This window comes from Anopheles cruzii, chromosome 3, assembly GCF_943734635.1.
Source record: "Anopheles cruzii chromosome 3, idAnoCruzAS_RS32_06, whole genome shotgun sequence".
NCBI classification, from domain to species: domain Eukaryota; kingdom Metazoa; phylum Arthropoda; class Insecta; order Diptera; family Culicidae; genus Anopheles; species Anopheles cruzii.
The window spans coordinates 47,048,052-47,068,640 of record NC_069145.1 but is presented as its reverse complement, the minus strand read 5'-3'; the positions used below and the strand labels follow the sequence as shown (position 1 = coordinate 47,068,640).

The 20,589-nt window shown below is 46.9% G+C and overlaps 5 protein-coding genes across 6 annotated transcripts in view; 3 read left to right on the top strand and 2 right to left on the bottom strand.

Annotated features, from left to right (window-relative positions):
- LOC128274516 (RNA exonuclease 1 homolog) overlaps positions 1–2,703 on the top strand; it is a 4,285-nt gene extending 1,582 nt beyond the window's left edge. The window contains exons 3-9 of the mRNA XM_053012742.1: positions 16–338; positions 408–639; positions 703–1,129; positions 1,205–1,282; positions 1,360–1,953; positions 2,025–2,284; positions 2,357–2,703. Of these exons, the coding sequence (XP_052868702.1) occupies positions 16–338; positions 408–639; positions 703–1,129; positions 1,205–1,282; positions 1,360–1,953; positions 2,025–2,284; positions 2,357–2,436 (1,994 nt within the window). The 3' untranslated portion in view covers positions 2,437–2,703. The remainder of the gene's footprint in view (positions 1–15; positions 339–407; positions 640–702; positions 1,130–1,204; positions 1,283–1,359; positions 1,954–2,024; positions 2,285–2,356) is intronic.
- Positions 2,704–2,935: 232 nt separating this feature from the next.
- LOC128273868 (uncharacterized) lies at positions 2,936–6,361 on the bottom strand. The gene is made up of 5 exons (XM_053011927.1): positions 6,244–6,361; positions 5,162–5,858; positions 4,762–5,088; positions 3,181–3,479; positions 2,936–3,102 (listed from the first exon to the last, which is right to left on the bottom strand). The coding sequence occupies exons 1-5, from the start codon at positions 6,359–6,361 to the stop codon at positions 2,936–2,938; spliced, it is 1,608 nt and encodes a 535-aa protein (XP_052867887.1).
- Positions 6,362–8,539: 2,178 nt separating this feature from the next.
- On the bottom strand, positions 8,540–11,448 carry LOC128272961 (bromodomain-containing protein 8). The gene has a single exon (XM_053010852.1). The coding sequence runs from the start codon at positions 11,446–11,448 to the stop codon at positions 8,587–8,589; it is 2,862 nt and encodes a 953-aa protein (XP_052866812.1). The 3' UTR covers positions 8,540–8,586.
- A 795-nt stretch (positions 11,449–12,243) lies between these two features.
- Positions 12,244–16,776, top strand: LOC128272212 (transportin-3). 2 transcript variants are annotated; one of them, XM_053009975.1, is made up of 6 exons: positions 12,244–12,478; positions 12,913–13,992; positions 14,063–14,229; positions 14,710–14,766; positions 14,863–16,209; positions 16,293–16,776. In XM_053009975.1, the coding sequence occupies exons 1-6, from the start codon at positions 12,356–12,358 to the stop codon at positions 16,351–16,353; spliced, it is 2,835 nt and encodes a 944-aa protein (XP_052865935.1). In that variant the 5' UTR covers positions 12,244–12,355; the 3' UTR covers positions 16,354–16,776. The 2 variants fall into 2 exon arrangements, with proteins under 2 accessions (XP_052865935.1, XP_052865936.1); XM_053009976.1 differs by lacking the exon at positions 14,710–14,766.
- An 816-nt stretch (positions 16,777–17,592) lies between these two features.
- Positions 17,593–19,411, top strand: LOC128270492 (transcription termination factor 5, mitochondrial). The gene is made up of 4 exons (XM_053007897.1): positions 17,593–17,709; positions 17,775–18,747; positions 18,834–19,058; positions 19,123–19,411. Exons 1-4 carry the CDS (start codon positions 17,610–17,612, stop codon positions 19,409–19,411), a joined length of 1,587 nt encoding a protein of 528 aa, XP_052863857.1. The 5' UTR covers positions 17,593–17,609.
- The last annotated feature ends 1,178 nt before the right edge of the window (positions 19,412–20,589 follow it).

Below are 20,589 nucleotides of genomic sequence, written 5' to 3'. Positions count from 1 at the left end.
CACCGTTCGTGGAAGAGAAAATAGGCCCTTCGGAGGATGAGATCTATCAGGAACTGATCAACAATCCACCGAGCGATATCGATATGGACAGTGATGACGATGACATCATTGAGCAGTGTAAATTAATTTTTGAAGAGTACCAACCAGAAGTGCAGAAACACGAAGCGAAGGAATTGGAAGTGATAAACGGACAAATCGATTTGATAGCCATGTTGGCAGAATCGAAGACAAATTACGATGACAATCGGAAGAAACGGGTCGCTTACGATGGGGCCAGCACCTCTAAGTTATTGCCTGTGGTGGAGAAGAAAACCAATCACATCCAGAACGCTATTAAGGTAGAGTTTGAATTAAAATTGTTCGTATCCGCGGTACGTTTCTTCATTCCATTGTTGCTCTCCTTACAGTCCATCTATCTTCGTCGGGAAATCGTTCGAAAGCAGCAAGAAGAACTGGCAGCCCGAAAACAAGCAGAAGAGGAAATGAAACGCCAAATCGCGGAGGAAACGCGTAAAGCTATGGCAAAATTTGCAACACCACCAGCTCCGGTTAATGGATCGCCAGTGCCAGTGTTACCGATCAGTCCGAACAGGTTTTATACTTCGCCACCAGAGACTAGTAGCTTCAGTATGCCCAAAAGTATGAATCCAAAACAACAGAAGTATCAGTTGGAATCAACAAATGCGCATTTCCCTGTTCTAGGCCGATTCACTCCCGCTGTTAATGTGCTTGCTTTCCAAAAGGCAAAAGAAAAGATAGATCAACTTAAGAAGAACCAAGCGGCGCGAACACCGGCACAGACCTCATCGAAGGTGGGAGGACGTGTGGCACACGCAACCGCAGCCAGTGTTTCTGTAGCGGTCGCTCAGACCCCTCAAGCACCGCCTATCCTTGAACCGACATCAAGCAAAATATCGTACAACATTCGGATGCAGTATTACGGATTGATGGTGAAACACTGCCTCAACATCTATCCGAATTGTGAAGATGCTTGGGATCGTGCCCAGACGGAAGAACTGGCCGTGATGAAGAAGTGTAGCACGGCGATGATCTACAAAAGCAGCGCCCTACTAACGATCAACAAACTACGCAAAGAGGTTATCGAAACGGGCAACGAGGCAGCCGAAAAGTGAGTCGCGTTTTTTCGCGCAGTAAAACGTTTTACATGATTTTTCGTTCAATCGAACTTTTATATCGATTGCAGGAACAAAACCGTATCTCACGATGTCATACTTGCGGGCAAAATGGTTAACAATATTTCCTGGAGCGTCAACAAGAAACTGTGAGCACATTTCACACTGTTGCGGGTCTTTTCCAGTCGGCTAACGAACTATTGGAATATTAACCTTTTTTCCCCAGAAAAACGGACGTTAAAACCTCGGCGTATACCATTGACAATGCGCCCGCGACCGTCGCTTATAAAATGATTCACGAATGCATCCTTACCGAGGAGCTACTCCGCTCCAACGGTTTCCCCCGGGCGACTGATGTGCCGGGAAAGGCGAAGATGTACACCACAAAACCGCGTCGGCCACCGAACGAAAACGAACGCTACTGTTCCCGTTGCGCGAAGGTGTTCAATTTGGAGTTGTACGACGAGCCGCAGGTGGACACGTGCATCTATCATCCGAAGAGCACCTGCTATCGGCGCGGATTCGCAGACAACCTGCATAACTGCTGCCAGCAGCCGTCCGGAACGCCTGGTTGCATGTACGCCAACTATCACGTCTCCAGCTACTTGGACTACGAAGACCTGCACGGTTTCGTGAAAACGATCGCTCCGCCTGAGGGCTACGAGCCGACCAAGCGAGATGTATTCGCGCTTGATTGCGAAATGTGTTACACGACCGGTGGCCTTGAACTGACCCGCGTCACGGTGGTTGATATCAACGAGAAGACTGTTTACGATACACTCGTCAAACCCTTGAACCGGATCGTTGACTATAACACACGGTACGGGTCTTTGATTTGCCTATTCACATTTGTTTTCTAAGTTATTTTCACTCTCCCTGGTATGTTCGCAGATTTTCCGGTATCACGGAGGAGATGCTACGATCGACCAGGACCACGCTGTGCAACGTGCAGGCCGTCTTACTATCCATGTTCAACGCGGAAACAATTCTGGTCGGCCACAGCCTGGAAAGCGATTTCCGGGCACTGAAGCTCATACACGACGTCGTCGTCGATACTTCTGTGCTGTATCCGCACAAGATGGGACCACCGAAGAAGCGCGCCCTCAAAACTCTTTGCATCGAGAATCTGAAGAAGATTATTCAGGAAAATGGTAGGTTTCTAGTAAAGCGCTTACAATCGGTCCACTATATCAACTTCTTTCTTTTGTTTTTTTGTTGTCTAGATGCTGGACACGACAGCGCCGAAGATTCAGTTGTCTGCATTCAGCTTATCAAGCACTATCTGCGAAATCGTATTTTGTGATTTTCGTGGCCCAAATTATTGAGAACAAAAAATTATCAAATGCCAGTATACGACCATCCAAAATCGATTTTTCTTTCTTCCCAGCAGATCACATGCCATTGGAAGACGCATCTCACCACAGATATTTATTATTATTTTAGTTCTATTGTTAACCTACACGTCAGAGGTGACCATTTTACGGACAAATTTTCATCCCACTTACTGCCTTATTTAATCACGTGCAGCAAAGGCTTGTGGCTTTTTGCTGGTGAACCCGAAGCGCAAGAACCTATAAAATAAAGAGCAATAAAATGTTAAATCATTGTGGGTTAATAGTGAGCTAATTTAATTCGGTTTATAAACTATAAACAAGTGGTTTTGACTGTTGGGTTTGGCAAATTTTATTTACTCTATCGCGTTGAGTCACTATTAATGTACATACTAACGGAAACTTTGTACTTTGGAAATGCTAGCACTTAACCTAGACGGGAACGATGCGGCATTTCGAATGGCAAGGTACCTAAAACACCATAACGAGATTCTGTAGCAACCGCAATGGTGAAGTTGTGCACACGTTTCGTTTACGCGGACAGTAATATCGTCGCAAGCACTTCGATAGCGACAAGTCGCAATGGCACAATCGGGAAGCACAGGAACCAGGCCCGCCCCATTCGCCGTGATCGATTGCTAAAGCAGATAGCAAAAATTACGTTTAATAAAGCACAAGCGATATGACAACAGACTTTTTCGGGAACAGTAACTTACCACACAATGGACGACCACGATAGCACTTCCAGAGATACGGGACGAAGTACTCGAGAAACATGGGACAGTTGGCGGTACTGTAGCAGTAGTCGTGCATCTTACAGCACCGATCGATACCATCCAGAGCTTGACCCGAGCCCAGGAAGCCACAGTAACAGCCGTAGCCTTTGTAAATAATGGGATCGCATCCTGTCGCGCACTTAATCATCGAATATAAGTTGTAGACTCCGCGCTTCGATCGTCCATCACGCGACGGCTGCCTTTCGGCTTTCAAAGGATCCTCTAGTTCCGATTCGTTGCTAATTGGGAGAACAGATTAGGTTTGATTACTGAGTCAAACTGTACGTTCAGACACAAACGGGAGCAAGTTCATTAGAAGCACTAAATTGAAATGGAAACATCGGTATGTAGTAAATCTGAAATCGATGAATGAAACTATCCAATGTGACGATCAGCAGTTGTGTTTCTTAACGGTGCTGGTGACAACATCGTAAAACATTACTAAATCAAGGGCAGCGCAGCTCTTTTGTTACGGTCCAATAAATCTTCTGCAAAGTTAAACCATTTTAAAACCTTGCTAAACTGGCTTTATGACAGACGGCCAATTAATGTGTATTAATTAAAGCACAAGCCGGGTCGCGGGTCTTCGTTTTTGTCCATATTTGTTACCAAACTCGTCAGCCGTTTCTAAAGACCTTCATTTCTGGTGCATACCAAGGCTGCGGATATCCGCGAACCGATTAGATCATTTTTCTTGACGCACCTCTGTGGGTCAGTGATCAGCCAGCACTTCCCACATGGAGCATTGCATTGCGTAACGCCACCAGTGATGCTGCGTCGCGCAGAACCTATACACCGCTACAAAACGGTAACAAACGTGCAAGTACCATCGACGGAGAGCCATCGTTACGCAGCGATAGCAATCACCGTACGAAGCTTGAATGAGAGGCGCAATGCGCAAAATGCGCGAAGATTTGAAAACACGCGCCAAACAAAACATGTGCGTGGAGCGATACGCAAAACCAAACGGAACACGCGCCACGGCAGATGGCTATTAGTCTGCGTTTGGTGGGAGAAATGAAAGTGAATAAGTGATCGGGAACCAACCGATGTCCGACGAGGAGGAGAGCAGATGGAAAAGAAAACGCGTTATACTTGGAGCATCACTTCACGGTCTACGTAGAGCAGGAAGGTGGCCCAACAAGCGGTGGAGGAAAATTCCTAATCGGCGCAAACAGGTTCGTAACGAGGAAACAGTTTGCTCGCGACGACACTTTGCCGGAAATACTCTCTCACCTTCTGCCCTACATCTGACGACCGACCGATCGACCTACCGAAGCGGCGTTACGAGCATCCTCCTCGCACAGTGACTTACTTATGGCGCACGTTTATCAAGAGACCCAGTTTTGGGATTTCCTTTTGCCGGCTGCTCCGGTCGGTTGCGTACCTTGCGTAACGGCCGCTAGGCAGCGACTCACAAGTGAGGTTAATTGTTCGACAAAGCACCACCGTCACGGGGGTTGTCGGGCGCGAAACAAACAATAGGCCAAGCTGGACAGGGGCGTTTCGGTTCCCACTTACCTCCAGCGCCACTTTGTTGAGTGGCCAAAAGGATTGTTGGCCCGGGCAATGAACACATCCTCGTCCCGGTGTGCGTCGCGACTGTTGGTGATGGGCCACTTGATGCGAGCATTACTGCTGTTGGTGCGTTTGTATATCTCCTCCAGCTTTGCACCGACTGCTTCGCTCAGCAGGACGCCCGTCTGCTTGTACCGAGTGGCTGACGCCGTCTGATTGACGACCGTTTTCCCAAGGGAAGTCGCACGGGGCGGCACTTGCTGGCCCGGTTGAAAGCTTGTCTGCAGTGATGTTTGTCCCGGGTGAGCTAGACTGGGATCCGTTTTTGGCCTAAGCAAAATCAGCGAAGGATACGTTCAACGATACGATCAACGAAGGCTGCACACCTCGATTCGATACTTACTTCTCCAACACAGGAGGCTCGAAACGATGGTGCTGTAGCTCACGCAATCCGCCGACCCATCCTTCAAGACCCAGATCGTCCCAGTCTACGGTTTGTGTGTTTTTATTCGTATACGGCGTGAACAGAGCGGTCGACCCGGGCCACGAAGAGGACGAAGATTTACGTAAACTATCCTTCAACACCCGGCGGCTCTCTTCTTCGTCCAAGTCGCGGTTCAGATCGTCCATGAACTTGATAAAGTTCCGTTCGGTACGCACGTTCTCCTCCAACACTCTCAGTGTACCCTCGTCCATGATGTCCTTGTCGTACTCGAAGATCTTCTTTTCCAGCACCATATCGCTGCCGGGTTTTGGAGTTGGCGCTGTTGGGTTGGGCCTCGCGGTGAATTTGTTCACGGTGGTAACGTTCGGAAACTCCGCTTCCTCGAAGTCACTGCGCTGGTATATCAGTTTACGGACGTTGTTCTTGCCCTCCATTGGCAGGAGAAAGACGTACGTGGGATTAAGATTTTCCGTGTTCAACAGCGAGAGCAAGTAGCCGTCGAGAGTGCTATTTTCTTCGTTGATATTCAGAATGTGTTTGATGTGACTCTTCATCTTCACCGCCCTACTGTTTTCCTGATAGTGAGGGATCGGATGCTGGCGGTAGTACCGTTGCGATGCGATTGGTTCCGTCGATGGCGGAAGCGGAAATACGTCTTTAATTATACGAAAAGTTCAACTGTCAGATGTTTCGAAACATTTCAATTTCACGGTTCTAGCATTGCTTAGTAGGATTTACTCAAAGTATTGAATATTTGAAAGAACAAAAATCTTCGTAGAAAATGCTAAAACTGTCAACCACGTCAAAAACAGAAATCCAGATCATAGGTGGGTTTACTTATTTCACTTTGCACACCATAATGCCTCAAGCTGTAACTCCAAGCCAAAACCTTAGTGTACTCGAAGATTGTATTCGGTTAGCTCCACTACGGCAACCAGGTTCTCTTTTCACCGCCACGCCACTTCACGGACGGAAGTAGGGAACTGCTAGCTGGCACTTGCTATTGCGTTTCCTTTAAAATCGGTGCAGTTTCCACTTACCCACTGTAACGCCAGCAACAGTGTAATAATCAAGGGCGACCAAAGAGCCCAGCACCAGATGCACCATCCAGACCCGTAATGAGCCGTAACGAGTTATTAAATTTAAACAATTCGTCATAATGTTGTTCGTTGGTCCGGCCCGAACGGTTTTCGTTGCATAAAACCAGTAACACCTTCGCGCGCACTCTTCAACTAAACTGGCTGCACCGGGTTTCGTAACGCGTAAGCTTTTCCGTCAATGCTTTTACTTTTGTTAATAACTATCTAATTCTCTGAGCGATGCAACTACGAACTTGGTAGTAAAATGTATCTCTTTATTACTGACACTGGCCGCCGACACTAAGGACGAAGAGGCTGTTCGAGTCAGTGAACCGTTGTCGGCGAGTAGTTGAACACAACTGACACGCCACTGAAACGCGTCCAATAACCAAGGCCTGACGCGCCGCACTTGATCCGTGGCCGTCCGTTGTTTCCATTTCTTTTCGCGGTCGGAATGTGTGCCCCTTCCAGCCAACCAACTCCGTGGTAGGCTCCAATTGAGATGTACAATAAACACCGGGCACTACACCTTGCTGCTGACACTGTGATCACGTGCGATGAGAATCGTAAATACACGTGCACTTTGATTCCGGCCTGGCCACCGATGCACTTGTCGGGAGGAACAGCCGGTGAATTTGCGACAGTGAGCACGACACCGGGAGTTGGGGACGTTGTATTTCTTCCTCACGGTTGATAAACCGTGTTATTTCTGAATTTATTCACGGTTTGTTCATATGGTTTTATTTCCGGCTTTAGAACATGTGGCTAGCGGATACTAGTGGATATAACGGACACTGTCAAGAACTTTATTGCAGTCGTCAAAGATTTTAAGGAGTTCAAAGATCGCAAAGCCAAGACCTTAGTATAGGCCTTGCACAGTATAAGCAAATTTAATCAATTATAAAATTATAAGTACCGACTGATAATAGCAGAAGAGAGCAGTCGTAAGAAAACTAAAGAAAGCATAAATAAAGCACACAACTTACACCGATTCCATTTCCAAATCAAACTTTGTTCAAAGCTCACAAAGTAGTACGAGGCGTACGACCGCCCTCCTAGTTCCGCGTCGACCTAACAAATTTGTAGCCATTTTCATTCCCTAAATTGTGAGTTCGAGGCAGCAGACCTAATGCGGAAAACAGAGATATCAGCCCCGTGTAAGAGTCCATACGGCTTTCTTGGCATGTATGTGCCCGCGCCGGCATTCGCGGAAAACTCGTTCATCTCTTACCGGCCCTAGGTCCCGAGGGGGCAGCATAGATCAGGTCACCGTACACCGGTTTGTTTGACTTCTTTTCCTCCTTCTTACACGACGGGGTTTGTGAGGGGTCCGCGAAACGCCATTCCGGTTCCTCACGGACGCTTTGTTTGTCTCTCGAATTGGCCCAGTCTCCGGTGCGGCGGTGCGCACCGATTGCGCAATAGGCTTAATTCGAATTACCCGGCACTGCACCACATCTTACCACTATGCATGGACGCCACATTGCTCCAGCACTTTCCCATTCATGGTCTCAATTCGAATTATGACTCTTCTGCGAATAATAGCTTTCTGCTGTAGCTGAACTGAGCAGTACGTCTCATCTCGCATAAAATAGTACCATTGCGCCATGGAACTCTGCGGGTAATGCCTCCGTGAACAGGTTGGGGAAAACATATATAGGTTTATGGTACTTAATGCTTCACGACCCCGTGGAATACGCTTGATTTATGTGCTCATTACCGGATACGCAGGGGCGATGGTTGGCGTATTTTGGTGCGGAAAGACATAGTTGCTAAGTATCGCCTTACTTATGAGTTCATCATAGATGGTTATTTGTTTAATACTTTACTATAATCGTCGTCGTTTTCAAATCAATCGTAACATCCAGATGGATGCTTCTAATGATTCAACCTGTTTAACATGATGCGTGTGCAATTGAGCCATTAACACTTTGCTAAACGATAGGCTTCATAGGATAATGGCGACGAAGGTTTTAATCGCCTAAAGATCATAAACGCATTAACATTGATATTCATTACAAGGCCGTTAGTGCTGGAAGGTTGGAAAGACTTGTGCTGCTTTTAATAGACGACGAACCTCGTAGCCACAGGAACAGTTTGTCTAAATAAATCGACCCATAAATTGTCTCAACAGTCTTAGCAATTATTTTTCTTTAAAACCCAACGTAGAAGGAATCTTTTGAAAGCGAAAATGTAAACAGAATCATATGCACTTTAAACCTTCATGATAATTTTATTTTACTTTTATTAATGCGCGTAAATCGAGATGCCTAATCCTAACCACCTCTCGAGCTGATATTATAGCTAATTTCTACCGGCCGAAGAATTCCTCGTCGTACTCTTCCGGGAGCTGCGCTTGTGTGTACCTCGGTCGCTGTCGCGCTCCCTTATCGCTTTGGGGTCCATGCCGGTTTCGATAAGCGCCACACTTTCGCGCATCAGCATACGGGCAGTGTGGGGCGGGCAGAGTTCAGCACGGTTCAGCATGATTGCATTGGTGCACATGAGCATGATGTCGCGTTGAAATTCAACCGTGGTTCGTATGTTACCATTTTCTATGTTGCGCTTAATCTGAGCCAAATCCATGGGTCGGTAGATAAGTTGCGTGATTTGATCCTCCGGCAGTGGTTTCTGAAATGCGACTGCATTCTTCAACACACTAATCCGAGAGTGTACGGCAAGAATCGATTTTTTCCACGCCCGGTGATCCCGGTCTTCGCTCGAAGCAGGTGAACCTGGAATCGAATCCATGACGGGTGTCGACGAATAACTGCGTTTCATTTTCATCTCGTTCGCCTCATCATCCTGAATGACGTACGGGCTTTCGGAACGATCGCGGTCCCGGAGCTTCCGCAACGAACGGCCTTCGGCTGTTTCATCGTGCCGTGTGTAGCCCGGCAGATCGTCTTTCAACTTTTGCGCTTCATCCGTCTGTCGGCGACGCGAGTAGTCGCGTTTCGCTTTACCGATTTTCATCTCTATCAAGGAATCGTCATCGGTATCCGTCACAGTTAATACTTGATCCTCCGGGACACTCTTCTTCACTGGTGGTTCCTGCTCTTTTGTTTCTTCCGGTTCGACGCATGTTTCCTGTGCATCTTCAAATACTTCGTCCTCTGAGACGTGCTTCTCCTCCTTGGCTTTCTGTATTGACATCGGGACAATCGGTTCCTCGTCGTCCTTGAAGTCATACTCAGAAGCCAGCTTTTCCATTGCCTCTTTCTTCGCTTTTGCTTCATCCGCTGGCAGCGAAGGAGAATCGATTGGGGGTTGTTCAACTTTTACATCCATCGACGGTTCACTGATGTCCTCTGTTTTTACACCATCTTGAGCTATGGAATTCGATACATTCGCTTCGCTTACATCATCATCCTTTAACGTATCCTGGCCCTGAGCCGAACTGTCGACTGCCGCGTGATCCAACGAAGCAAGTGGCTTATCATCCGAATCGTCATCATCCGCATTCGTCCTCACTTCGTTCGAACTGCAATTTGGGAGCTCCTCCTCCGGATCATCATCTTCCTCCTCCTCTTTTGCCGAATCCGAAACAATGATGACACTCTCGGCATTGTCCGCGCCACTTGCTTCTTCCATTGAGTCCTTGTTATCGTCACTTGAAGGAATGGTCGCCGGCGAGTTGCTTGTACTGTCTTCAATAGGTATAATTTCAACCTTCGCAGATGGTGGGTCGCTATCGTCCTGATTTAACGGTTCGCTCGTTAACTGTTGCGCCTCAACAGATTTGCTGGCATCGTGCATTGGATTTTCGTTGACTTCGTCGTCATTGTTGCTGGAAGGATCGTCATTTTCCGACGGTTTAGCAGGCAAAAGTTGTGGTGGTGGAGTTCCTGCACTTTCCACCGTACTTTGCTCGTTTTTTGGAGCCGTCCCAATAAGCTTCTCCTCCACATCTGCCATCTGCACATCTCCGTCGTCTTCGATCACATCGAGTTCCTTGTCTTTGAGCGCTTCATCGTCCGCTTCCATGATTGAGTCGACGACGTTTTTCAGGTCCACATCTTCCAGTATCATGCCACTGTTTTCCTTCAAGATTTCATCCAAGTCGTCCGGTATGAGATCCTCGAAAACGTCCAATAAGTCTTTCGCCGGGTCAGCATTGTCTTCGCTGTCCATTTCCACGTCTAATACTTCCGCCTTGATGGATTCGGATTCGACCGTTGGTTTCACCGTTTCGAACCCGTCGTTACTCGCTGTCGGAACCTCCACTCCCAGGCATTGCTCTTCTTTTACCGCCATCAATTTGGTAGCCGAAGTTGAGCTCGTGTTATCTGGTTTGGAAGGAGCGCCCGGCTGTTTAGATTGCCCGTTTTGGCCAATTTCGCCGGCAGACGCAAGACTAAGCTTGGCCGAGACTGTAGAACTTCCCGTCAAAAGGTTGGTGATGGTGGGCGATGCCGTTCTTCCCGTCGATTGTTGACTGGTAGACCCAGTGGAACCCGTTCCTGCAGTGCCAGAAGCGTTTTTGAGGAGAGATGTTAACAAAGGGGACATTCCTGACTTGCACGAACCTTGACTGTCTTCGTCGGTTTCCTCTTTAATTTTTATCGGTGGTGTAGGGGCCTTGTTGGAAGCCGTAGGGGAGTTCGGATACATGGGCCGCCATTGACGCTCGAGCTCCAGCTTCTTCTCTTCGCGTTCCTTCAGCCATTGGGCGTGCTGTATTTGTTCCTTCTCCTTAGTGGCCCGTTCCTGTTCGATTTGTTTCCACATTTCGCGTAATTTGCTTTCGTCCGTCACGCCACTCTGTATCAGTATGATGTCCTCCTTCACCTTGGTGTATTGTTGGCTCTCTTCTTGGATGATTTTTTTCAGCTCAATAATACGCTCTTGGGTTAGTTTGCGAAGAATTGATTCACTGGGAGTCTCAACCGCTGCTACACCGTCCCTCTCCGAAGCTGTACGCTTCTTCCGTTTGGGCGTCTCCACATTCTCCAACAGCTTGCCGTACTGGGCCGCACATGACTTTTGTGCGAACCAATCGCTCGGCCTATCGTTACCGCAAAGCATCTTTAGGGACCGGCTCACCGACATCCAGTTCTGGTCACCGCTGCAAGCTACGGACGAGGCCAGGCAAAGCTTTTCCTTGGTTGACCATTTATCCAACGGGACACGCTTCATTTGAAGCCGCTCCTGAATCGACGACATGACTGCAACTGGGAGCAAATAAGTTCAGTTTTAGATGGCCCTGCTGCGAATAGTACGAAAGTAAACACTCACCTGGTTTTGGCCAACACAATTTAACTTATTTTATCGTAATTCGGAGCTGTTTCAGTAGCGGCGTGAAACGTAAACAAGGTTCGGCTTTTATTTTGACGTTTGCGGCTTGGTTTCGGCTCAACCAACTCAGCACGCTGCTGAATCTGCATCCTGCTGCTGAGAACCATTGATTTTCTAACTTCGATAATTGTAAAGAACGCAACGTGAAAAACAAATTAAACTTTTGAGAGTATGTTCTCATGTTTAAAAGTTTATTAAAGTAGCCACTGTGCTTTATATATTGTATATAATACGAGTTGAATTATTACGTTAACTCCCATTTCGAATAGATTCGTAACTCTTACTGGCAACACTGCACTGACTCGGGCACTCAAGTGTAATGCCAGGATGACAGAACCAAAGCGCACGGAGTCATTGACAAAAAGGAATCGGTCGGTTTGGTAGAAATTTTAGCAAAAAATTGGTTTGGTTAGAAAAGAAAGCTTTTGCAAAATGCCATGCTTCAAAGAGCAAGCGAAAAGTGCAAGTGTACATTAACTTTTACTAACAGAATATATTAATCGTGCAACCTGCGATAGAAAACCTTCGACGGAACGCGGAATAGTGGTTCACGGTGCGAAAGTGTTCTTTTTGCACGGCACGGAACGGAGTCCGGGTAGTCAAACGGTAAAAGAGCGTAAGCGAGACAGAAACACAGTGAGTGCCGTGTGTGTCGTGGCCGGAGTCAAACGGTCCTTTTCGCTCACCGCGCGAAAGCGGTCTTTCAAAGTCGTGGTTGCCGCAACTTGAGTTACGACGAGAGTGGAAAGATCAACGAAGAAACGCTCGCTTTCCCATGGACCAAATGGAGCCCCCGACGACTGAGGCCGTTCTGCAAGGCGTTTACACACTGTACAACGATCCGAACAATGTGGAAAAGGAAAAGGCCTCCAAGTGGCTGGAAGAGTTTCAAAAATCGGTAAGTGTTCTTTTTGCACACGCAGGTCGATCCCGGGCACCATTGAAGCAAGGCCTGGTCGCTGAGGAACTCGTTCACTCGCTCTCTCACGGTCGCCCTGTCTCTGTTGCTCAACCGCCGAGTAGCAAATATAACCTCAAAAATGCGTTTGTTCTGGAACTTTTGTCATAGCCGCGCAGGGAAATAAGTTTCGTTGTGAAAATGCATCCTTAGCGTGGTGATAATTTAGTTCATCTTAAGACCCTTTGGGAAGGAGGCGAAACGGGGTAAAGTGCCGCGGTTTCCCGTGGGAGTTCCATTCTACCTCGCTTATCCTAGCCTATCATCACCGTGAGCGACTCCGAAAGTGACGAGTTTATTTTTTGTTTCTCTGTTTTGGGTATCATCTTCTGTGCCACTGGTGTTTCACTAATTGTTTGCTGCTCTCCTTGCAGATCCATTCCTGGAAGATTGCCGACGAACTGTTACAACAGAAGCATGATCTTAACTCGTGCACCTTCGCCGCCCAAACAATGCGAAACAAGATACAAACCAGCTTCCATGAGCTTCCGGAGACGGCGCACGAGTCCTTGCGGCAATCGCTGCTTGAGCACATCAGCCATATAACGCTCGAAACAAAGTCCGTCATCGTAACGCAGCTATCGCTTGCGCTCGCTGACCTGGCGTTGCTCATGTCGTCGTGGACCAAACCGGTGGCTACGCTTCTGGAACGCTTCTCGAGCAACGCCAACATGATGTTCGCCCTTCTCGAGCTGCTTACGCTCATTCCAGAGGAGGTAAATTCGCGCCACTTGCGACTCGGCGCCAACCGGCGGAAAGAGATTTTGCAAGAACTCGAAGCCGACTCCACCATGGTGGTCGAATACCTGACGATGTGTCTCGTGAATGGCAACGATAGCGAACTGTTGCGCTCGAAGATATTGAAATGTTTCACCTCCTGGGTGCAAGTCAATGCATTTAAGCTGCCCGAGATTAGTGACAGCATGATCATAATGTATTGCTTCCAGTTGCTTAGCAACATTAACTGCAGTCCCGAGCTCCATGAAGCAGCAACGGACGCGCTCTGTTCGCTGCTACAGTGCATGGAGATAAACAACACACACGGTGGTCTCGATGAGAAGCTCTTCAGCGGCATCCTTTGCCTGGAGGAGGTGTACAATATGTCCGTCGCACAGGAGGATCTCGACAAGTCGATGAACTTTTGCCGGTTGTTTACGGTACTGGTGGAAAGCAATTTGACGCGCATGGTAGCGGGCTCGGACGCTGAAACACCTCACTATTCGACGAAGGCACTCGATCTGGTGCTGAACTGCGTCGGACACTATGACTACGAGGTGGCCGAGATTACCTTCAACATGTGGTACCGGCTAAGTGAGGATCTGTATCAGCGGAACAACTTTTTACTGACAGCGCACTTCAAACCGTACGTCGAGCGGCTGATAGCGGCACTGTACAAGCACTCACAGCTCGATTCCGATCATGATGGATTAGTGGAAGAAGGTGGATCCTTTAAGGTAAGGGAAGCTGCGCGCATTGAAGTGACCTGTCAGCCGCAAAATTGTTCGTTTTTGTCTCCCGTTGCAGGATTTCCGGTTTAAGGTTTCAGAAATCATCAAGGACGTCATATTCATCGTTAGCTCGATCAGTTGCTTCAAGCAAATGTTTCTTATACTGCAAACCCCGAACGTGTCCTGGGAATCGAGTGAGGCCGCATTGTTTATCATGCAGAACGTGGCCCGAAACATCCTGCCGTAAGTATGCCCCAACGAACGGTGCGCGATGCTCTTGTTGGTTTTTTGTTCGATCAAGTTAGATTTTCAAGCTAGCCTTTACTTTTGATTGACAAAACGTTTCCTCTTTTCTTTTGGAGTATCTACACGATCTCTTAAGAGTAGCACTTTTTGTTAATGGTGCATCTTTTTTTTCTCCTAATTTTACACTAGATTGTGCGTGACATAATAGATTCTAGACAAAATTTACAAAAGTTAAACAACATCAAACAAACAGGTCATTAACAACTGCATGTTAAACTGTAATGATTTATTAAACTTTGTAAGAATTTGATCGGATTAGCGTAACAACATGTCTCCCGTTGCCACTGCAGTCCCGTTTTCTGTACCTATACCCGGTTAACCGTCCCATCCACCAAAAGCCCGCTTCCGCGTCGGCCGCCATGGAATTGGACACCATTTTAATGTACTTTTGCGATTTGTGTTATTTGGATCTTCTAGAGAGATTATGGAATTGGGAGAGCGTGAAATACCAACGGCGAGATTCAACCAGCTTTGGTGATTAAAATTAAATACTCGCGACATGGTTTAAGGGTTACATATGGTTTTTCGTGTATGCTCTCTTTCCCCCCACGATCCGGGGTTCCGTTGTAGTGAGGAGAGCGAGGTGGTGCCGAAGGTGGTCGAGGCAATACTGCATCTCCAAGACAACTGTCACATCGCGATCCGCTACACGTCGATCAACATACTAGGAGAGCTGTGCGACTGGATTGACTCGAACCCAGACACGCTGCAGCCGGTGCTGAACTTTCTGCTGTTTGCGTTGCAACAAAAGAATGGTCTCGCGACGGCCGCCGCAAACTCGCTGCAGTCAATCTGCTCCGCCTGCAAAAAACACATGCTGGGCCACATCAGCGGCCTAATGGAGATAGCGCGCTGCCTCGACAGCTTTGACATTCAGACGGAGTCGGCCATCGGGCTGCTGAAAGGCATCTCCATAATTATCGGGCGGCTGCCGGCGAATCAGCTGACACCGGCCATGCAGGAGCTGTGCAGCTTTCAGGTGGAGGCACTGAGCAGGTTAACGAACGGCGAGGACGACGGCCTGGATGGGAAGAGGTGTCGTTCCGATCCTGCCTTTTGGTTGGACCGGTTAGCGTCGATATATCGACACATTAACCCAACAGTGCGCAGCAACGAGCCAAATCCATGCGTATTTGTCATCGTAAATAACTGGAATGTTCTTTCGCGAGCCCTCGATCGCTACAAGAACGACTCGAAGGTTATGGAACGTATCGTGCGCTGCATACGGTACGCGATCCGGTGCATCGGAAAGCAGGCGATGCCCATCCTTGAGCCACTGGTCGAGCAAATCATCACGATCTATTCGGGCCACAACCACAGTTGTCTGCTCTACTTGGGGAGCATTCTGGTTGATGAGTTCGCCTACGAAGAGGGCTGCACGCAAGGACTGCTAAATATGCTGGAGGCCTTTATCCAACCTACGTTCAGCGTACTGCGGATAGAAAATGGACTCAAGAATCACCCGGACATGGTTGATGATTTCTTTCGACTCGCGACACGCTTCATTCAGCGGGCACCTTTACAGTTTCTGCAGTCGCAGCTGGTCAAGCCGATCATCGATTGCGGGTTGCTCGCTTGCACACTCGATCACCGGGATGCCAACATATCTGTGATGCGGTTCTTCTGCAGCCTGCTGCGCCATGACCGGGCAAATGATCGGCGCACGATTGTGCAGTCAATTCTCGTTGAGCATGGTGAATCGCTCATCCGGAACCTTCTAATTGCATCCGTCTTCTTTCTACACGCGTACATGCTGACGGATGTGGCGGAAGTGTTTGTCGAAATAAAGCAACACAATCCGCACCAGCTTGAGGAGTACGTGAAGAAGGCGCTCGATAGTCTACCGAAGAAGAACAGTGGTGGTTCTGTTACTGTTACGCACGAACAAATGGTGCAGTTTGTTGCTAATGTTGTCAAGTAGGTTTTTCGACGATAACACGGGTTGCGAGTAACGTCGGCAAGTTCTGCAATAACATTAAATTTACACTTTTTACTTACAGCTCTGAAACACCACGTGCCACCACGCAGGCGCTGCAAGACTTTGCGCGTCTCTATCGATAAAACTCTGGAATCCTTCATACTCAGATCCGGCGGGCTTTATCAGCTCAGATAAAGGGGGGAATCTTTCCGTCAGCGGACCATCATCTAGGTTCATCAACTGGTCCATTCAGTCGTATCGCTATTATGGGAGTAATGATATTGGAACGAAAGCGTGAAAGAGTTTTGTAAATAGATGTTTTGCATAAAAAATAATGCAACTCACCCCTTATAGGCTTTGTAAACCACCGATCTCGGTGGGAGAGTATCGTTAGGAAATTTACCGTTAGATGAAATCGTCTGCCGTATGCTAGGATGGACGGTTCAGGGTATCCAACTCTCTGTTCTGCTCTACACGAATGAAACAAACCGTCACGAAACCCGTGCTCGTGCATCAGCGCCGTCAATAAATTCTTTTGGGCAACGTGTTGTATTTGTACAGACTATGGAACAGAAACTAGACATGTACAATTGTGCGATAATCGCGCCACAGATATTATTAAAAGAGTTTAAATAATTAACCATTTCAAACAAGAAAACACCGAAAGCGTATATTGTTCATATTAAGCGTTATTTCCCGGCCGACATCGTCCAACTTCCTGCCAGCGCTCCTAGCCTGCAGTGTTCTTAATAGAAGTTCTCGTCAGAATCTCCAGCGTTTGGGCGTTTCCAAACTGGGGTACGATATATTATCGTTCCTCAGTTAAGCTCTGCCTCTACTGATAACGATTTTCAATAATCGAGTTTTTCGACGCGAATAACGCGAATTTCGTGTGTGTATACATTATTGCTACGCGTGGTTTAACGGTATACACGTTGACCTGAACTATGGCTGTGTATTCTTTTGCTTTAAATATTTTTAGGAAGTTTATAGAACATCTGTCATCAACACAAGTTTGTTAAACGAAGTTAAGTACATAAATAATACACACTTGAATTTATTGATGATGGTGTACTTTAATGATTGTTCAGCGATTGAGACAAAAATCCATTTTTTCAATGTAATACGGTTTCCACATCGGAGTAGAAAATATTACCGTTGCAAATTCATGTTGTACCATTATGATTCAATCAGTGAGCAACAATAAGCATAAAATTTCAAAATTACATCGCAGCATAAATTTATGTAAAGGAATTAAAACATCGCCGTGAAATGTGACGCTCGCACTCGTTGGTGTGTGTGTGTTGCCAAGAACTCGTACAGCTGATTTTGACAAACCAGGCTTCCTTCAAAACACTGTGATTCCCGGTGCAGAAAGTAAACAGATGCGCGGATCGAAATGCATCGTTTTCAAGTAATTTGTCGTCAAATGTGCAGTGCGGTAAATAAGGACCAAATAAACGTGCTTGACGCTGCTAGATTCTATGCGCCTCATTTAGGTAAGTTAACGTGCAAGTCTTGAGCCATCCCTGATCGCTGCTTTGTACCTTTACATTGGTTTCAGGTGTACCACAATCCAAGGTGTACAAATGGCTGTTGCAAAATCGTTCACTGGTAGAATTAGACCGGACCGAAACATTGAAAAAAGTGGCTTTCCTGAAGTACGTGAATGTCACGATGAGTGAAATCTTTGAAAAACCCAAAATCTTGCAATGCCACCTGATAACGTTGGAAAACAGAACCACTATCCTGCGTGAGTGCGGTGTTTTGGAAGCGCTGAATTTAAATGTCGTCAGCAGTAGTCTCCGATTGATGCGTAACAGCGTCGCAAGGCTGAAACAGTTTCGGCTCATTCCGGCCGATCTAAACATGTACGATCAAATGAAGCGTCAGTTCGATCTAACGGTAGAACCGCAGTTCCGTTGGGACGACCAAAGCAAGGTGTGTGATATGCGGGCGTCTTTTATCGATGAATTTCTGTTTCAACGACTCGGCATAACCGAAACGGAGCGGCAGAAGCTGTGGACGTCGTACTCCAAAATAAAAAATAAAAGTTTTGGTCACACACAACGTGTTATCGATGTTCTGCAGCACGATTACAAGTTCAGCCGTGATAGGCTGTTGGCCAACATGTACCTGCTGCATGCGGATCCGGAAAACTTACTACGCTTCCCGGAACACGTAACATCGGTGGCTGGCATCGAGTTCAAAGAGTTGGCGCTTAAATACCCCAAGCTAGTTATGATAAACCACGTTACCTTCGCAAAGACGATAGCGCTGCTGAAGGAACACAACATACCGGAGTCCGAGTTGCTCAAGTGTCTCTGCGTTTTGACGCTTTCACCGAATACCATCGAGCAACGTATCGAGCGGTTGAAGAGCGTGAAGGAATTTGAAGTGCTGGGCAAGCACCCACGGGTGCTGAAGCTGATCCATCACCAAAAAAAGGCCAGCATTCGATTGGAGTACTTGCAGCAATTGAAGGTTCGCTGTGCTTCGCTGGACGTACTTTCGAGTCATTCGGGAAATTTTGAAAGGTAGGGGAACTGCACCACGAAGCAATAGAATTCGCTCAGCAATTTCTTTTCCAATTTTGTCGTCGTCGGCGTATCGTCTATTTTAGATATGTACGCGATGGATGCGACAGGACTAAAGGCAGAGACACAGCCCATTTCCTGAAGAACATGTTTGGCGAACCCGGTACGGCTGCATTGGAGCAAATGAAACGACACCCAAATTGGTTCCATGTGCCAATCGTACAGATGAAAGACACTATCGAGGCATTGCTGAAGCAAAAGTTTACCACCAGTGACATGCTCGATAATATCCACATTCTGCTGTATCCATTGTACGTTTTTAATTTGAGTATATTAAAGAAATGAGTAGGCTGACCATTTTCGATTATCTTTCAGAGGTAGAATAGAAGAAAAACTGACAGTCTTGGACACCGATGCAAAGATAAACGAGGAACTTGGGGTCGATGTTGGTAAAGCAAATTCATCGCAAAAGCTTGCCCTTGCGCTCTACTTGATAGAGATGGATTTTCACTTTACTGGCGACGGTGTGTGGCCCGAGCAGATGCAACAGAGTGATTCCAGTTCGTCCATAACGATCGAGCTACCCAAGACGTTAAGCACGGAATATAAATTTGGGAAAAAACCTGCTGCCAATGCCACAGACAAAGAACATTCATGCCGTTAGAAGAAATGTCATAAATTCCCTGAATAAAATACCATTTATAAGAAATAAATGATGTAGAAATGATATTTATGCTCAGTGCTGAGAAATCATAAGTATGTGTATATGTCTTTCATACCAGAAAGTACCATCATAAACTACATTTTTTGGATACTTCATAACATCTATGTTTTGTGTCTATATAAAAAGAATCAAAAATGGAGAAATGCTTCATATCCTGTAAATTTTATAACATGAAAACATAATGAAAAAAACATGATGAAAAACAGAGCTTTAGTTGATTGGTTAACATGAACAAAGTTTGTATTTGCTATGCGAGAAAAACACTCGATGTCATAAAATCAAACATAAGATATGATTACGCCGATGGTCGCCGGGAGTTGGGCTGATGCCATGGACGCCGCATGAAAAAGATTTGCAGTGGCAAGCTCAAAACAATTGCGACACAGGCATCACACATCCTTTTCTGTCCTAACGAGCAGCGAATGGAACGCGATGTAATCCTATTGAATGAATGGATAGGGTTTACCTACACTTTACTTTAATCTACTCACCATTGTCCTGCGCCCCAAACAGGCGGTTCTGAAAAAGCATTGAAATCAAACAAATCGGTTACTACAACTGATTTCAATCGCCACAGATGTTGAGTAGCCTATAGTGGGGATTACGGGGATATTACGATTGATATGGCGTACCACTTCATTTCCGTTTTATTTTGCCCCTCTTCCGCATTAATCGTAGTGGAATCTCTGCTATGGCTATTCCGGTGTTATGCGATTTTACATGTGCACCGAGTGTGAATTTTTTCCTTGGTTGTTTTGTGTTAGCCTACCGGGAAGTCTGACTTGCTTTTCGTGTGAACATTCTTCATCTGTGTTCGCGGAAGTGTAGGGGCGCGTATTTCGAAATGCGTCAGAGCTTTTACCAGGGCCAGGTGTGAATCGTTGTACATGAGGCGCGCGCCCGTGTACTTGGCGGGTGTGAAAATGTGTCCGATTGTGGGTTGCATTTCCCATCTCCGGCCCCGAATTGGTAATTCGTGAATGCGCAACGAGGGACGCGGACGGCGGGTGGACGTCGGGCGCTTCTGTTGACAATTTAAATGAGAGAAAAATATCGCCATATACATTTCCATCCCTTCGCCATCATCATCATCAGCGAGGTGGACATAACGTCGGGCG

What these genes read in the sequence shown, in the direction of transcription:
- LOC128270492 (XM_053007897.1), top strand. Translation starts at nt 17,610, where the DNA reads ATGCATCGTTTTCAAGTAATTTGTCGTCAAATGTGCAGTGCGGTAAAT. An exon ending in ATTCTATGCGCCTCATTTAG is followed by an intron (nt 17,710 to 17,774) that starts GTAAGTTAACGT and finishes CATTGGTTTCAG; the next exon opens with GTGTACCACAATCCAAGGTG. An exon ending in CACATTCTGCTGTATCCATT is followed by an intron (nt 19,059 to 19,122) that starts GTACGTTTTTAA and finishes ATTATCTTTCAG; the next exon opens with AGGTAGAATAGAAGAAAAAC.
- LOC128272961 (XM_053010852.1), bottom strand. Translation starts at nt 11,448, where the DNA reads ATGTCGTCGATTCAGGAGCGGCTTCAAATGAAGCGTGTCCCGTTGGAT.
- LOC128272212 (XM_053009975.1), top strand. Translation starts at nt 12,356, where the DNA reads ATGGACCAAATGGAGCCCCCGACGACTGAGGCCGTTCTGCAAGGCGTT. An exon ending in AAGAAGGTGGATCCTTTAAG is followed by an intron (nt 13,993 to 14,062) that starts GTAAGGGAAGCT and finishes CTCCCGTTGCAG; the next exon opens with GATTTCCGGTTTAAGGTTTC. An exon ending in GTGGCCCGAAACATCCTGCC is followed by an intron (nt 14,230 to 14,709) that starts GTAAGTATGCCC and finishes TGGATCTTCTAG; the next exon opens with AGAGATTATGGAATTGGGAG.
- LOC128273868 (XM_053011927.1), bottom strand. Translation starts at nt 6,361, where the DNA reads ATGACGAATTGTTTAAATTTAATAACTCGTTACGGCTCATTACGGGTC. An exon ending in TGTTGCTGGCGTTACAGTGG is followed by an intron (nt 5,859 to 6,243) that starts GTAAGTGGAAAC and finishes GTATAATTAAAG; the next exon opens with ACGTATTTCCGCTTCCGCCA. An exon ending in GAGCCTCCTGTGTTGGAGAA is followed by an intron (nt 5,089 to 5,161) that starts GTAAGTATCGAA and finishes GATTTTGCTTAG; the next exon opens with GCCAAAAACGGATCCCAGTC.